Genomic DNA, 17,148 nt, shown 5'->3' on the forward strand with positions numbered 1-17,148 from the left:
ACTTTGAAGGATTCCAGGCTTAATTCCCTGCACAGAGCGTCAAGCTCTTTTCGACAAAAGTTGATACTTTTTAAGAGCCTCTCCTTTAGACTCTCCTCTTCTGCGATCATCATGTCCAATAGACCCTGGAGCAAAAGAATCACCCACAGAACAATTAGGGGTGTTAACTGGGAAGAAAAGCGTGGTGAGGAGATCTCTCATACTCCAAGAATGGAGGCTGCCAACAACAGGCAGACCTTATGATCACATAACCTTTATGTAGTGGACAAAAATCTCTTCTATGTGTCCCATATCTCAGCCAATGTCAAACGCTCGTCACACACCAAAATCACAAATTAAAACCAAAGTCACTCACCTTTATATGCTTCTTGACAACCTCAGTCCTCTGGAGCCTCTGGTCCTCTGGAATTCCTATCACTTCCCAGATTTCTCGAAGATGGTTCAAGGCTTTTTGGAGACAAACCACCGATTCCTCTGCCAGCACTTCACTGAAGAAAAATATAAACCTCATGAATTCCAAGACTAGAAGCAATATTACAAAGACTAAAAATAATGCTATTTGTATCACTAGCATTTAGCCCAGTGCTTAGCACATAGTAAATGCCTAATAAATCATTTTTTACCCACTCATTTATTCTTACCAACTCACGAAAATCCAATAATCTAACATATTAAGTCTTAATCTCTTACAATAAAGTACTCAGCCTCCCTTGCTAGATCTGTTCTGGCAGAGGATGCCCTATTCTCGAGAATTGAATAAAATTTATTTCTGTTCCCACCCTGAAATGGCTCCTTATTATAAATTTAATTGGTGAGGGTCTTTCATCCCACACAATATGACTTACAATTTAGTATCTCATTGAAAAAGTACAAGCCCTTAACTTTCAACAATATGCCTCCCATGTACCATAGCTGTTGAGGAATGAGTAAAATCCAACTTTGGAGTTGTCTTAGATCCTTGCATTGCCAAGAAGAGATAAGTCTATCAAAGTTAGTCATCGCACAACCTGGCTGTGTACAATGTTCTCCTGGTTCTGCTCATTTCACTCAGCGTGAGTTCATGTAAGTCTTTCCAGGTTTTTCTGAAGTCTGTCTGCTCATCATTTCTTATAGCACAATAGTATTCCATTACATTCATATACCACAACTTGTTCAGCCATTCCCCAATTGATGGGAATCCCCTCAATTTCCAGTTCTTGGCCACCACAAAAAGAACCATTATAAATACTTTTGTCCATGTGGGTCCTTTTCCCATCTTTATGATCTCTTTGGGATACAGACCCAGAAGTGGTACTGCTGAGTCAAAGGGTATGCATATTTTTATAGCCCTTTGGGCACAGTTCCAAATTGCTCTCCAGAATGCTTAGATCAGTTCACAGCTCCACCAATGATGCATTAGTGTTCCAATTTTACCACATCTTCTCCAGCATTTATTATTTTCTGGTTTTGTCATGTTAGCCAATCTGATAGGTGAAATGGTACCACAGAGTTGTTCTGATTTGCATTTCTCTAATCAACAGTGATTTAGAGCATTTTTTCATATGACTATAGATAGCTTTAATTTCTTTATCTGAAAACTGCCTGTTCATATCCTTTGACCATTTATCAACTGGAGAATGACTCGTATTCTTATAAATTTGACTACACTGACTAAATTTCTCTATATATTTTAGAAATGAGGCCTTTATCAGAGACACTGGCTGTAAAAATTCTTTCTCAGTTTTCTGCTTCCCTCCTATCTTGGTTGCATTGGCTTTGTTTGTGCAAAAACTTTTCAATTTAATGTAATCAAAATTATCCATTTTGCATTTCATAATGTTCTCTCTCTCATTTGGTCATCAATTCCTCCATTCTATATAAATCTGACAGAAACTATTCCTGGCGCCCTTAATCTGTTGATAGTATCAGCCTTTATATCTAAATCGTGTACCCATTTGGACTTCATTTCTTTTCATTAATTCCCTTGCAAATCTCAATTTCTTCTCAGACTTATGTACATCTATGTACATAAAGCAAACAGTACCACTGCTGAGGTTGGGGACCATGTCTTCATTATCTTTCTATCACCAGCCCCTAGCATGGTGTTTAGCATGGGATCGTATAATTAAAACTGAAAAGAGCCCTCATTTTACCCATGAAAAAAAATGGATGCCAAGAGGGGTTAAGTGATTTGCCCAAGGTCACAAAGGTAACAATCATCAAAAGCAGGGCTTATACCCAGGGCTCTATTATTTATTAATATTATCAAATAAATTCATGTACCACCTGCTTTAAAAATTTTCATTTGGCTTTCCGCCGGCTCTGCCATATTCCAGCGAGTTGCCAAAATGACAAACACAAAAGGAAAAAGTAGAGGGACACACTACATGTTTTCTAGGCCCTTTCGAAAACATGGTGTTGTCCCTTTGGCTACGTATATGCGAATATACAAGAAAGGTGATATTGTAGATACCAAGGGTATGGGCACAGCTCAGCAAGGAATGCCCCACACATGTTACCACGGCAAGACTGGACGAGTCTGTAATGTTAGTCAATATGCTGCAGGCATTGTTGTAAACAAGCAGGTTAAGGGCAAGATTCTAGCCAAGAGAATTAATGTGCGTATTGAGCATATTAAGCATTCTAAGAGCAGAGATAGCTCCCTGAAGCGTGTAAAGGAAAACGATCAGCAGAAGAAGGAAGCCAAAGAAAAAGGCACTTGGGTTCCACTGACACGCCAGCCTGCTCCACCCAGAGAAGCACACTTTGTGAGAACCAATGGCAAGGAACCTGAGCTGTTGGAACCAATCCCCTACGAATTCACGGCATAAGCGACTGCTAAAAAAAACAACAACAAAAAAAACTTGGATTATGAAAAAAAAATTTCCATTTGATGGGTCAGAGAAAAGTAACTTTTCTATATTGGGATATATGACTTCAATCAGAAACACACTCTAATTATTAACTAGTTCCATGTAAGCTCCTTTAAGACTGGGATGGTATTTAATCTGTCAAACTACAAAACTCTCATTTGGGGGGAAAAAAGGTAATTCATGGAACTTGTCTTAAGGTCATTAAAAAAAGTCACAATTCTTATCTTCTAGGACCTTATCTAAGACAGACAGAAGTGACATTGGTGAAAAAGGAAGCACACGTGAGAGTCATTTTTTCTGCTAAGGGCTACTGTCCCACTAGAGGAACGAACAAAAATTTTAGAATTAGAGAAGCTAGAGCCAGAAGGCACAGGGTTCAGCTACTCTAACCTCTCCTCTACAAATGACTGAACTGTTCTGTATGAACTGAAAGGCAAAGCTAATTAATGGAGGAAATCTAACTCAGGCCTCAGTAATAGTAATTAAGGTGGGACCTTTTGCTCTTCTTCTCTGAAGTGATTTACTGATTCTGGCCTTTGTTTGAATGGGGCAGATAAAGTGGCATCTTTTTGTCTTGGAGTATTTCTCAGCACTGAGATAATTGGGAGTCATTGATTTGTACAGGATCGGGGGATGGGGAACTTTCCCCACACCAGCCTGGGTGAGGTCAGAGCTCTCAGGGCTCCAAACAGGTTGAGGAGAGCTTGGCTTTTGACTTTTGGGCACACTCATGGAAGGAGTGTTGAGACTCTGGGCAAGCTGCAAACTGCCTCCCGGCTTTGCAACCCAGCTATTGGTGTTTCTCTGGTAACTATGAATTTTGATTTGAATCAGACAAGGTCTGTCTGTTGATTATAATTTCTGTTTGCATTTGCCTTGAAGTTCAGGGGGCTGATCTATTTGTATGTTTGATTAAACTGAGACTGTTAACCCCTTAAAGTTACTTTCCCTAGTAAAGCAAATCAAAGAACCTGTGTTGGCAGGTTTCTGTGTGCTGGTTGTTGGAGGGTCTTACACCCCTACAGCAGATGCTAGCAGATTGCTGCTACAGCCTCCCAATTCCTAATTGAAGGTTTTCTACTCTAGTAAGATGCCTTTCTTTGAAGGCCATCTAGTAAAAAAGCAATTAAATTTAGTTTTAGATATATAACAAACATATTTCAGCTTTAATGCTGTGGTATATAATGGGGGCGGGAAGACTGAGAAGACTAAGAGGAAGAGAGAAAAAAAGATGACAAAATGCTGATGAAACAGAGAGACAACCCCAAAAACAAATGCCCCTTCCTGTTTCTCTAAGTGTTACCACCAAGGCTGTAAATAGCATGGCCTTTGGTTTTCCTCTCTCTCCACTCCCTATATTATTCAGTCACTAAATGCTATTCATTTTTCCTCTGAAATGTCTTTTGGAGTCACTCTTTCTTGTCTCTTCTTTTTGTCCCCACCCCCACCAGACCTAAGAGAACTGGACCTGGAGTCAGGTCTTAACTTCAGTTCAAGTCCCACCTGAGACACTTACTAGCTATTTGACCTTAGACAAGTCACTTAACCTAAGGCTCAACTTCCCATCTCTGAAACCACAGCGGGTGGTTTTGAGAATCTAATGGGATAACACAGGTACTGAGGTTTGTCAACCTTAAAATGCTATATAAATGCTAGCTTTATTATTACTACAACCCAATTATGGCAAGAGCCTCCTAGCTGGTATTTCTCTACTTCCTCTCCTAGCACCTCTCTAGTTCCAGTCTCTTACCATTCAAACCACCTTATGGCAGGATTAATCTTTATAAAGCACCACTTTCATCATGTCACTCCTCTGCTAAGCCTACAAATGCCTCCCAGTGTGTCTGTATCATTAAATCAAAGCCTTCCAAAACCTGGACCCATCCTACCCATAGGACTCTCCCCCCATGTACCCAATTCCAACTGTCAATCGCTTTACTGTTCTTTGTACAAATCATACTTATTCCCATCTACATACCTGTCTTTGTATATACTCCCCACCCAAACTCTGCCCATCCAAGTGGCATCAGTATCCTCTAAGGCCCCAATTTCTTTCATGAAGCTTTCCTGAACACTCCAGTCCACATAGGATTTCTCATCTAAGAGTTAAGTATTTAATTATATCCTAATGATTACATTTGTGCTGGTTCTTACTTTTTAAATAGATTAAAAACTCCTCAAAGTCAGGGATTATGTTTCATACTTTTCCCACAGTACTCAGACCAAGGGAGAGGGAAAACACACACACACACACACACACACACCCCCTCTGCATGTATCCCATTAATTGATGTTTTCTGTCATCGGTGGCACCAGGATTACACACACATCACGAAGATGTGGAGAATAAAAAATAAACAATAAATACCACTTCGGTAAAAACAGACCACCCTGCAAGGAAAACATCCCACTAACACACGCACGCACCAATCAGAGGTCACATACAGATTTTATATATGTCAGAGTTGAGGGGAAAAGCACAGTATATACAACAGAAATCCAGAGCTTAGCACAGTGCCTGGCACACAGTAGGCACTTAAATTTTTGACATATTGACAGACTAACATGACTGATGAAGTGTTTCTACCATGCCTATCTATAAATATGCTTGTGTCTTTCCCAATCCTCAAAAAGTCTTCACTTGAGAAGGTCACTGACAATAGGTGTCTTTACTTCTTTTCCTCTCACTCTCTTGAGTGGTTACAGAATAGCTTCCAACTGGGATGCTCCCTCCAAAGTAACTAACAGTCAGCTAAATCTAAGGGCCTTTTCTCTATCCTCATCCTCTTCTTGTCAACTCTCAATCACCCGCTTCTCCTAGGTACATCTCTGACAGCCCCTCAGCCTCCTTGGCTGGATCTTCATCCAGGCCACACCTCTAACCCACAGGTGTCTCCTATCAGGGCTCTCACTTGGCCCTCTCCTCTTCTCCCTCTATACTATTACACTTGATGATATCATCGGCTCCCATGGATCCAAATCTATGCTGCTGATTCTTCAATTTACTTATCCAGTTCTACCTTTTCTCTTGACTTCCAGTCATATCTCCAACTGTCTTTTAGACACCTCAAACTCGATGTCCCTTTGACAACTCAACATGTCCAAAACTGAACTCATTATCTTTCCCCCCAAACTTCCCCTTCTTGCTAACTTCCCTATTATTGTCAAGGGCACCTTATCCTCCTAGTCATCCATACTATCTATCTAGGTGTCATCCTTGACTCCTCACTGTCTCTCACCCCCAAATCCAATCTGTTGTCAAGGCCTGTGAATTTTCCCTTTGTAACATCTCTTGTATATATCCCCTTCCTCTCCTCCGCTATTGGCATCAGCCTGGTGAAGGCCCTCATCACCTCATGCCTGGACTATCGCCAATAGCCAGTTGTTGGTCTCCTTGCCTCAAGTCTCTCCCCAATCCAGCATTTTCCACTCAGCTACTAAAGCCATTTCCCTAAAGAGCAAGTCTGACCATATCGCCCCATCCAATCAACTCCAGTGGCTCCCTATTACCTCTAAGATCAAATATAAAAGACTCTGGTGTTAAAAAACCTTCATAACTTTTATTTTTTCCCTGGAAACCTGCTTAAGTCCATGAATCTAGATACTTTATGGTCCATTGGAATTTACTGCAATCCTTTAGTGGACGATTTCACTTCATTGGTATAGGGTACATTCAGTTCACCAACAGAATGCAAGTGGTTCCATGACCTGACAAGGGTCATGGACAAGACTAATGAGTTGGTATGGCCAGAACATCTGATGGCGCCGTCTGGTGATGAGCCTCTCTCATCTCAGCTAGACTGGGTCTTAGATAACACTGGTCCACAGGCCTCTCCGTTCGAAGCTTCTCTAAGCGGCTAGGATCTACTAGAGTTTACAATGCATTTGGAATATCCTTTAAGGATACGTGGTAGCCCCCAAACTCTCTGATGCGGCTTTTGAGAAGGACAACTTACATTTACATAAAGCTGTAAGGCTTACAAAATGCTTTCCCTACAACAACTCTGCAGTGTAGAGAATGCAAATACCATTATCAACATTTTACAGATGAATCAAGACATCAGGTGACTTGACTAGGGTCATAAGACTAATAGGTACCAGAATCAGGACTTGAGTCTTCGTCTCCTGCTTATATCTAGCACTCTTTCCACCATACCTCACTGACCTGGTGGAACCCTAGGAATCTCAAAGCAAACCCCAAAGCTGGGGTAGAGAACATTAGCAGTATTAGCAGTAGCAACCAGGAAAAAGAACATTAATTCACTATCAAAACTTGGCAATTAGATGCTTCCCTGCATTTTAAATGGTACAAGACCACTGATTGCCTACAGGTAGATCTGATGTCTGAAGACCAGCCCAGATGGATGTGGTCACAGAGTGTGAGTTTGTTCCAGTCATGGCAACTCTCAAGAACCTTTACCTTTACAGAGGGGGCTGCAATCAGTCACTGCAGTTCAAAGGATGTGGGTGGAATCCTGGCTCTGCCACTTACTATGTGACCTTGGGAGGAAGTCATTTAACATAAGCAGGCTGAATTACCTCATCTCCATGAAGAGCTTGGGTTAAAAGACTTCTCAAGTCCCTTACGCCTCTACAAGTACTTTAAGTATTACAACGGACATAACTCTAGTATATGCTGGAGAGGCAGCACGGCACAAAAACACAGAGCAATGGCTTCAATGCCAGGAAGACTCGGGTTCAAGTTCTACCCTGATCATACTGTCTATGTGATCCTTGGTGAGTCATGTTATGTCAGTGCCCTAGAAGTGGCAGAAAAGATGCTGATTGGTATTGGTGGAAGGCGGTTCCTCATCAGGGATTTTCCTATACTGATGAGGTCCCAGGTCCAGCCCCGTTCCAATGAGAACCCCATAAATAAAACTAAATTAAAATCCTGACTAATCTTAAGTAGAAACAGAGTTAGAGGACTCTATCAAGCCTCAATTATAGGAATGAGAGAACTGAGAAGCCTAAAGAAGTTAGTTTGCACAGATAATCTGAGGCAGTATTTATGCAATTACATCACACTGCCTACAATATTTTCCTGAAAAAACTATACATATTCAGTTATAACACCTGAAAAACTCAAGTGTTAGACTTCTGGTCCTTTTTACAATATCAACTATAAATCACAGGCCTGGAAATGATTGCAAGAGGTCGTCATATTCCCCTCCCTGTGGGCAAGCTTTAACTCATCTATTTAAATGATCAGTCGTATTTTTAATATCTCTTTAGTACCTTATCACTTGTTAATTGCTGACTTGGGAGATGCACTCTAGAAAATAAAGCCTTGAGATCACTGTGCCCTATTTCAATAACATACAGTCACAGTCAATATCAGCATTCAGGTGATCAATCTGACAGTCTTTCTTCAGGTACATCAAGCTTTGGATTACCCCTGGACAACTGAGTTCTAGAAATGTGTGGGCCATCAGTTAAGGAACCCCACGTGTGAGACCCCTCTTTACTACGGGAATAGAAGGGTCTCTGACTTAGATGAAATGGATTGTTACCAGAGGCTCACAGGTTGTGATTTATTTGCCCAGGGTCACACAGCTAGAAAGTGTCAGAGATGAAATGTGAATCTCTACCTTTCAAACCTCTAACCCAGCACTCTCTCCACTACACCATAATCTAGGTAACACCCAATTTGATGTCATCCTATACACTGGTTTCAGTCTTTAAAAAAAGACCTTTTAACTTATAGTAGACTTGACTAATTTTACCTCCTCCCGCTCTATGTTCACTTTTTGGTAGTAGTGACACGGCTAAAGCAGAAGAGGTAAATAGTTTCCATTCTATGTTTCATAAGGCTGCCTGGGTCATACCAAAATCCAACACTAAGAAAAACAGCTATTTTTGGAAGCTAAGCTTCCATTCAGATGTGAAATTATTTTAACTATAAGCAACAAGGAAAGACACTTTGAATTGCTATTTCTAGTACAGTTAACAACTTTGCCTCTCTTTGCCTCGGTCTTGTTTGCCCGTTGATATTTGCAAGATGACCGGCTGGCCAGAGTTAAACTTTAAGGATTGAAAACCTGACCTTAGCTGACCTCAAGGTAGCCTGCTTTAACTGCCTTAGCTAACCAGCATACACACTAACGCTGCAGGAACACAAAACCTGATTTCAAGTTCTGCTAAGTTTGGCTTCAACTAATTCAGGCTGGGAGTCAGGACAAGAGACTTCCCATAACACCAAACATTTTGTTTCTAGACACGGGCTGGACAAGGAAATTTAAAGTGGGGCTTGCCCAGCGGGCATATGTAAGATGCCACACCTTAAAGGGCTGACAGTAGACAATTCCTTATCTGACTGTACCAAAAAGGAACACTACTGCCTAATTAAAGCGTCGTAGGCTTCCCAATCTACCAGGCGGGTCAATAAACACCTACTATGTACCTGGCGCCACGCCAAAGGGCTGGGGACTCAAAGAAAGGCAAAAGACAGTCCCTTCTTCCAAGTCTCTCAAGGTCCGTAGAGGACGAACACAATGTATCAGCTTGTCCACGTGGTATTCAAACTCCTCGGTTTAGCCACCCACTCTCTTATCCAACCAGGGAAAACAGTCATGATTACCTCACCTAATCCACACACGGTTCACCCCCGGCTACCCGAGAGCCAGCTTTTGGTTTCCCCAGGACTCATACTAGGCTCCACACCCATGGGAAAAAAGCTCAAGTTTTTTCCTCATCTCCCCGAGGGGCGTGTCTCCACCCACAAGGGTGGGGATGATTCAGGGCAGCCACTCGGGGCGTTTCTCCGTGCACAAGTGCGAATCAAGATTCCCCAGACAACTAAGCCCACCAGAACCTTCGCATCTCGGTCGGGTGCTCGGAAGCCGCACTCCAAACTTGGCAGCGAGCCAGAAAAGCAGCTTACATTTCCTTTAGAAATCTTACGGGGGCGGGGGGGGGGGGCGTAGGGGTTGGATTAGGTGCATTCCCAAGTCAACAAGCATTTTTTTTAAGCGCCTACCGTGTGCGTGGCACTCTGCGAAAGGCCGGAAGACAGAAAGGAAAGCAAAAAAGGCAGTCCCTGTTTTCAAGGAGCTCAGAGTAAAGGTCAAGGGCCAAATAAAAGACCTCCTAGAAGCAGGCCCTTCTACCCAAGAGATCTTCCCCAATCCTCTCCCGCCAAGGAGGGATCCAAGCCTTGGCGGCCACTCCTCACCTTCACCCCTCCAGCCCCTTCCCCGACCCCCGGGGCTAGGTCGAAGCCAGTACTGGGCTCCCCAGAGGCTCTCGACCTTCCAGGGGCAGCAGTGACCCAGGTCTGGGGCTAAAATGGCCTCACGCCCCACCCAAGGCCTCAGCCCGGAGCCCAACGCCGCCCTCACCTTCTCCTCATGGCGGCTAGCCTGTCCCCGGCTCAGACTCAGTCCCGGTGGAGTAGGCGACCCCCGCCGCTTCGGATCCGACCCCAAACTACCTCAGGCAGCGTACACCAGCCAGCTCCCACACCAACAGCTCCGACTCCGACTCCCGGGGAAATCGACTAGAACCGTTTGTCCTGCGCAAGGATTTCAAACCGGCCCGCGGGGAGGGGCCTCCCTGTGATTGGTCAATGCGCGACGCTCTCCTCGTTGCCCTGGAAACACAGCCCGCCCTGTCCGGGAGGAAAAAGCCTGGTCTGCAACTCAATGAGCCCAGTGTGCGGGAGGGGATGGGGAATGGAGTGGTTGGGGAATTTCTGGACCTGAGTGCCGTGGGAAAGGGCAGTTAGCTGTAGAGATTTAGGGGCGAAGGGGCTCTAGGGGCCCCTGGAGTCTTTGTAAAGACTACTCCCTCCATCAAGCTCTTTTTCGTTTCCTCAAATGACAGGGACCTTCTTGGTACTGACTGTCCTCACTTATCCTGCCGTCTTATGGAGGCAGTGATGCACTTTGCAAAGAGGTCCCAGAACAAGGAACACCACTTTCGTGTCCAGAGGAAAGGATTAATCTGGTCCAGAGCATGTGCGTAATTCTTGTTCATTACAGGAGAGGGGTGTTAGGTGGGCCAGAGGTGTCGGATATGCATTAAACTAATATTTAGTGTTCACCAGCAATGCCTGAACTTACTGGAGATGTCGAGCGGCTCCATTTATCCCTGAAATGTTTATCTTCAGGAAAGCGTTCTTCTGCCTAAATTATTATTCCAGAAAACTAATCATTCACGTGCAGAATTAAACGTACCTCACAGTTCTCTGCCTAAATACGAATGTCAGTTACTATACTACATATGTAAGTGTTCTGAAATTAGGTCATAAATGTCTTCAAATTTGCTTTCTTAAAAAGACATTTTTGATGTGTTTGATTTCTACCTTTCCTTTACAGTTGGAGTGAAGAATATCTAGTTTTGGGACAGTGTTGCATGATTGCTTTCTTCAAAATAACCATTGAATCAAAGGCCAAAGTAGCCTCCTCTTAAATGATTTTGTCTGTGTGCCAGTTTAAACAGAATCAGATTAAGGTGATTTGTTTTTGCGTGTGTGCTAAAGCTGCAGGTTCCCTTAAAGTAAAACTTGTACTGATTGAAAAATCTCACCATCCTGGAGTTTTCAAAGGCATCACATATTTAACAGGCATTGCATGTTTCTTCAAAGAATAAAGACATGTGCATGGACATGGCATTTTTTTTTTACTAGTTCTACCATTCTTTTTGTTCAATTAGAACTATAATGGGTTTAAAAAAATGGTTTTTGTTCAGAAGTTAAAAAGCTGCTCCTTCGAATCAGTGTCTGTCTTCTTTCCACTCCAGCCCTCCGCTGAATGTTAAAAGAGGGACTGTCCATTTTCCTATTTGTATCCACAAAGCCCAGCAGATCACTTGTTATCTAACAGGCATTTAATAAATTCTTGATTAATCTGACAGCAGCATTTCAAATATTTTCTTCTCTTTCTGCCTCAACTGAACTCATTCTCCTATCAAATTTGTTGATGGGCTAAGGGATAGTGTATCATTTCAAGAATTTGTGCTGTGAGGGGCCAAACTTACTCCAAAGACTATGAATTCTTCATTATCATCAAAAACTGAACAGCTGCTGACATAACACAGAACCGTAATTTTATATGTGTCCTGCTTATTATTTAATTTAGAACAGAATTCTGGGCCCAAACACCTTTTCAAGTTGCATCTTTATTAACATGATGATATTGAAAATTCCATGAGGCGCTTGCATGATGGACTTTCTCAAGAATTCTCTTTGTGAGCAGAACCAGGAGAACATTGTACACAGTAACAGCGACTTTGTGCAATGTTCAACTGTGATTGACTTAGCTCTTCTCAGCAATACAGTGATCCAAGGCAATTCCAAAAGACTCATGATGGAAAATGCTATCCACATCCAGAAAAAAACAAAACTGGTGAAGTCTTCATGCAGACTGAAACATACTATTTTCACTTTTTTTGTGTGTCTTTTTTTCCTTTTGTTCTGTTTCTTCTTTCACAACATGATGAATATGGAAATGTTTTACTCGATTGCACATATGTAACCTATATCAAATTGCTTATTGTATTAGGGAAGGGGAAGAGAAAGGAGGGAGAAAATTTGGAACTCAAAATTTTATTTAAAAAATAAATATAAAATAATTTAAAAAATAAAATTCTTTACATGTTATTGGAAAAAAATAAAATACTATTTTTAAAAATTGAAAAAATCTTTAATAGTATTTTATATTCTAAATAAGATCTGGTATGTAGGTTCTGATAGGCAAGAAAATGGCATATGTACATAATATATAATGCATAACATCTGACATTAAAAAATTACATATAATAATTAAAAGTTGTACAGTATATAAATTCTAGTATGATCTATATGTCATTATACATTATATACTGCATAAAGATACTAATGTTGCTTCCTCAGAAAAAGCTCTACAGTCACCCAATCATAAAAATAAGGCTGCTCTAGCAAAGTAACCCTATGGTTCTAATGGAACAAAAAAAAATGATAGAACTAGTTAAAAAAATTGCTATGTTTATGCACATCTTCATTCACTCTTTGAGAAAATATGCAATGCCTCTAAGTGTATGATGCCTTTGAAAACTCTAGAGCAGTGACATTTTTCAATCACTAAAAGTTTTTAAGAGAACCTTCAGCTTTAGAACACATGCAAGAACAATTAACTTGATCTAATTGATTTAAATTGGTCCCTAATAGTCTAAAGATTTGCCAGGCTTGACAAAATACAGCTGCTCCATTATCATTACCTAGCTTCTTAGGAGATGGATACTATTAGGAGGAAATTCTTAAAATGCCACAGAATTGTTCTATAATATTCATCTGCTGAATATTTTTTCACCAGCTGTAGCTAACCTCATGCTGTGCTTCACTTTGAAAGGCTAAATATGCAAAGCCCAGGCAACTACATTTGCTCATAGAAATCTTTTTGTTTTTACACTTGGTGAAGTGGATAGAGTGCTGGGCCTAAAGTCAGGAAGATTGGGGCAGCTAGATGGCACACTGAGTACAGCACCGGCCCTGGAGTCAGGAAGAGCTGAGTTCAAATCCGGCCTCAGACACTTAACACATGTACCTAGCTATGTGACCTTGGGCAAGTCACTTAACCTCAATTGCCCTGCATTCCCCCCTCAAAAAAAAAAAAACTGAAAAAAGTCAGGAAGACTCCTCTTCCTGAGTTCAAATCCAGCCTTAGGACACTTACTAGCTATGTGACCTTGGGTAAAGTCACTTAACCCTGCTTGCCTTGATTTCCTCATCTGTAAAATGAGTTGGAGAAGGAAATGACAAGCCACTTCAGTATCTTTGCCAAGAAAACCCCATGCAGGTTTATGAAAAATCAGACATGACTGAAAAATGACTAAACAACTGTAAATTTTAATTTAGCCATAAGCATGGCACATGGAAGAGTCCGGGTCAATCTGGTATTTGTGCTGTGTCTGACATCAATAAGTTGGGAGAGAAAATTCCCTTCTCTTGACTCCCCATCACCATAGTACTCAATCAGATTTTGTCCTCTGGAGTAGTCTAACTCCATAGTGAGTTCATGAGCCTCCCAGTCCAAAAGAGTTTCTTTTCACCTACTTGCTGGTGCCTAAAAACACTTTTCCATCCCACAATTTGAAATAGAACATTTAAAATGCAAAACAGCACAAGAACCCAGAATTTTAGAGCTGGCAAGGACCGAAGTGGCCATCTAGACTAATCCATACCTAAAAGGAGTTCTTCCCAAAGATACATTCAACAAGTAGTCATTCGACCTTTACTTTAAGACCTTCAACAAGAGGAAACCTACCACCTCTGCAGGCATTCACTTCCACTTTTGGACAACCCTAATTGTTATGAGATTTTCTCTAAAGGACTCATGTGTGCAAAAACACCTCCAGCAGCTCTATTTGTGGTGGCAGAGAACTGAAAACTGAGGGGATGCTGAACTAGGGAATGGCTGAACAAGTTATGGGATATGAATGTGATGGAACACTACTGTGTTATAAAAGATTGTCATTTTTGGTCAATAGGATGGTTTCAGAAAAATCTGGGAAGAATTCTATGAACGGATGGCCTCTATGAATCATAATGGGGAAAGGAGAGTACAAACAGAAGGCAGAGACAGCAAAGACAAATGACAGTGATTATCTTCAGCTATTAAAGGACAAACAGAAACTCTGTGGGGGCATCTTTGTACTGTGTCGATAGGAATGTGCTTGGCTTAGTGGAACCCTGTTATATGTGATACAGCTTTGTGTGATCAAAAAGTTTTTAACGAATTACTGTTAAAAGTGTTTTATTTCCAGAGCATTCATTAATCATTATCCCTGTAGGTTGTCAGATACTCAGCCTTCATTTACAGACCACATTAGTCTCTCCCTTCTGTGAATTCCCATTCCATTTATAATCGGCACCATAAATGTTGGCACTTGATTGTTCCCTAAATATTCTGTATATTGTTTTGTCCCAGTTACTCAACTCGAAGCTCTCTGAGGGCAAAGAGAGGTCATGTCTAATGTTTCTTCTGCCATGCCAGGAGAACAATCCTTGTGGATGTTCCACCTGGCAACTGTCTGTCCAAAAGCTGCAGTACTAACTTCCTCCTCAGCAGCTACTGAAGAGTAAGAAAAGGAAGTTCTCCCCACCAAAGCCCTCAGCAGTGTCAGTGTTTCAGAAACACAGTCGGTTTAATTGATGGTAAAGACGTTACCATCTGCTTTGCTGCTACCATTGAGGACCACTGGCTTTTTTTACTTACTTGTTGGAACTGCCTACATGTTGTCTCTCACTGTTAAATCATGAACTTCATGACATCAGGAACTGTCTTGTTTTCTGCTTGTATCCTTAGATCTTTGGCACACTGTTTTACCCACAGCAAGTACTTAGTAAATATTCATTTATTCATTCATACATAAGAGATGTCCCATAGATACTTGCTGGTTGATCAATGATTGTGTTGAAATTAGATAGGCCTACTTAGGGAAAAAAGATATACCAAAAACGGGGACAGGGAAGGGGAGGCAACTTTTTTTGGATGACTCTCCTGGTTTTTCAAAACAATTTTTGAAGAAGTTTTTGCATGCAACTAGGAAATAAGATACACAGGCAATGGGGCATATAAATCTATCTTTCACTACAAGAAAGTAAGGGAAAAGGGGATGGGAGGTGAGTGGGGTGACAGAAGGGAGGGCTGACTGGGGAATGGGGCAACCAGAATATATGCCATCTTGGAGTGGGCAGGAGGGTAGAAATGGGGAGAAAATTTGTAATTCAAACTCTTATGAAAATCAATGCTGAAAACTAAATATATTAAATAAATTAAATAAATTTTTAAAAAAAGAAAAAAAACCCAAATTTTCGGAGACTTCACATCTCTAGATATGTGGAACATAATTTTATGAGCAAACCAAATTGTTCGAGATACTTTTATGTTCCTAATAAAGCCATAATAATCCACATAGATCCATAAAGAATACAAAAATAAATCTGATGTATATTTCAACTTTTTCCAAAAACTTCCTTCCTTTCTCCCAAAGTTTTTCTCTCTAGTGGCATAAATATTACTGGAAATTTTGTATTTCTAAATGCAGACACTAAGCTTCATGGGTCAAAGTATCTAGAGAAGACGTCATGGAAGAGATAGGACTTTACTTAGGCCTGGAAGGACGGGTAGGGTTTGCAGAGTGGGAGAGAAAATATATCAAGTTGTGGTGGGGAATAGGAAAGGGTCAAAAAGCTGAAATGAGCGACTTATGATGGAGAGACAAGAAAACACCTAGCTAAGCTGAGGTTGTGCTGGTGAGAGGCTCTCAGTAATTCAGGCTTCAGACAGTGACAGCCTAGACCAAGGTGAGAACAGGAAGAACAAAAATCAAATACATTCTGAAGGAAAGATGGATTGAACTTGGTGGCACTGATTATAGGAGAGGAAGAAATTAAATGTAACCCCTCTCCTGGTTTACTTTTATATTCCATTTGAAAAGAAAATCCCAGAATCAAGACCATGTTTTTCCTTTTTATGCCTTCAGACCTTCCCTATCTTCACCTCGGAATATGGTAGGATCCTTAAAAATAATGTTAATAACCATTATAACAAACACAGGCCAGAAGAAATCACAGACAAGCAGGAGTTTTGAGTGTTACATGATGAATTTATTACCTACCTAGAAAAGCCAGCTCTACCTAGGAGATTATCACGTACAATCCCTTCTTCCCATTCTACAATATATATGAAAATGATCATTTTATTCAGTTTGTCAAGTTCACAATAACTTGTAGGAATTTTCAAGCAACAAATTCCTTGAGGCCATGAGCCTGGCTTTCTTTAAAATGGCATTTGATATTAACTAGTTCTGTAAATGATATTATTTCAGTTAACAATCCTGTGTCTCTCTAACCTCTTCTACTTTGCCAAATTTAATTGAAATTTGTTTCCCACTCCAAAATGTAGTCCCAGTCTAAAGAATACTCCCCAAGCGGGCTGTTTCTGGTTCTGACCCATGCCCCTGGGGCAGCTCTAGAACCATCCTAGCATTGTGTTAAGGTCTAGTATAATGAAAAAGGGACTTTGGTAAAAAGAAAGTGCAGGAGAGAGAGTCGAGAGGATTAGGGGGAAGGCCAGAAGGAATCACAATCAGGACTGCTCAGAAAAAATTTATTAAGATACTTAATAGAGAGTCACAGTTTCAGGTATAATCCTTTCCCTTCTCTGTTCCACAATGGAAAAGGAAATATTCATTTTGGTGAAATAAAAAAGAGGATCTGGCTTTGAGACTAAGTTCTGCCATTTACAAATCGCCTAACCTCCCAGGGCCTGTTTTCTCATCTATTGTGCAGGGAAAATGAAATTTGCACTTCCTA

The 17,148-nt window shown here is 41.1% G+C and overlaps 2 protein-coding genes across 4 annotated transcripts in view; one reads left to right on the forward strand and one right to left on the reverse strand.

Moving 5' to 3' along the window:
- Window positions 1-10,385, reverse strand: part of PRC1 (protein regulator of cytokinesis 1) — a 27,697-nt gene extending 17,312 nt beyond the window's left edge. Inside the window, exons 1-3 of one of the 3 annotated variants that reach the window (XM_036734987.1) lie at window positions 10,193-10,385; window positions 356-488; window positions 3-125 (exon numbers count right to left, since the gene is read on the reverse strand). In XM_036734987.1, the coding sequence (XP_036590882.1) occupies window positions 3-125; window positions 356-488; window positions 10,193-10,203 (267 nt within the window). In that variant the 5' untranslated portion in view covers window positions 10,204-10,385. The remainder of the gene's footprint in view (window positions 1-2; window positions 126-355; window positions 489-10,192) is intronic. The other 2 variants (XM_036734986.1, XM_036734985.1) reach the window with 2 other exon arrangements.
- On the forward strand, window positions 2,328-2,810 carry LOC118828414 (60S ribosomal protein L21-like). Its single transcript, XM_036734992.1, has one exon. It carries the CDS (start codon window positions 2,328-2,330, stop codon window positions 2,808-2,810), a length of 483 nt encoding a protein of 160 aa, XP_036590887.1.
- Window positions 10,386-17,148: the final 6,763 nt, after the last annotated feature.

Source organism: Trichosurus vulpecula, chromosome 8, assembly GCF_011100635.1.
Source record: "Trichosurus vulpecula isolate mTriVul1 chromosome 8, mTriVul1.pri, whole genome shotgun sequence".
NCBI lineage: Eukaryota > Metazoa > Chordata > Mammalia > Diprotodontia > Phalangeridae > Trichosurus > Trichosurus vulpecula.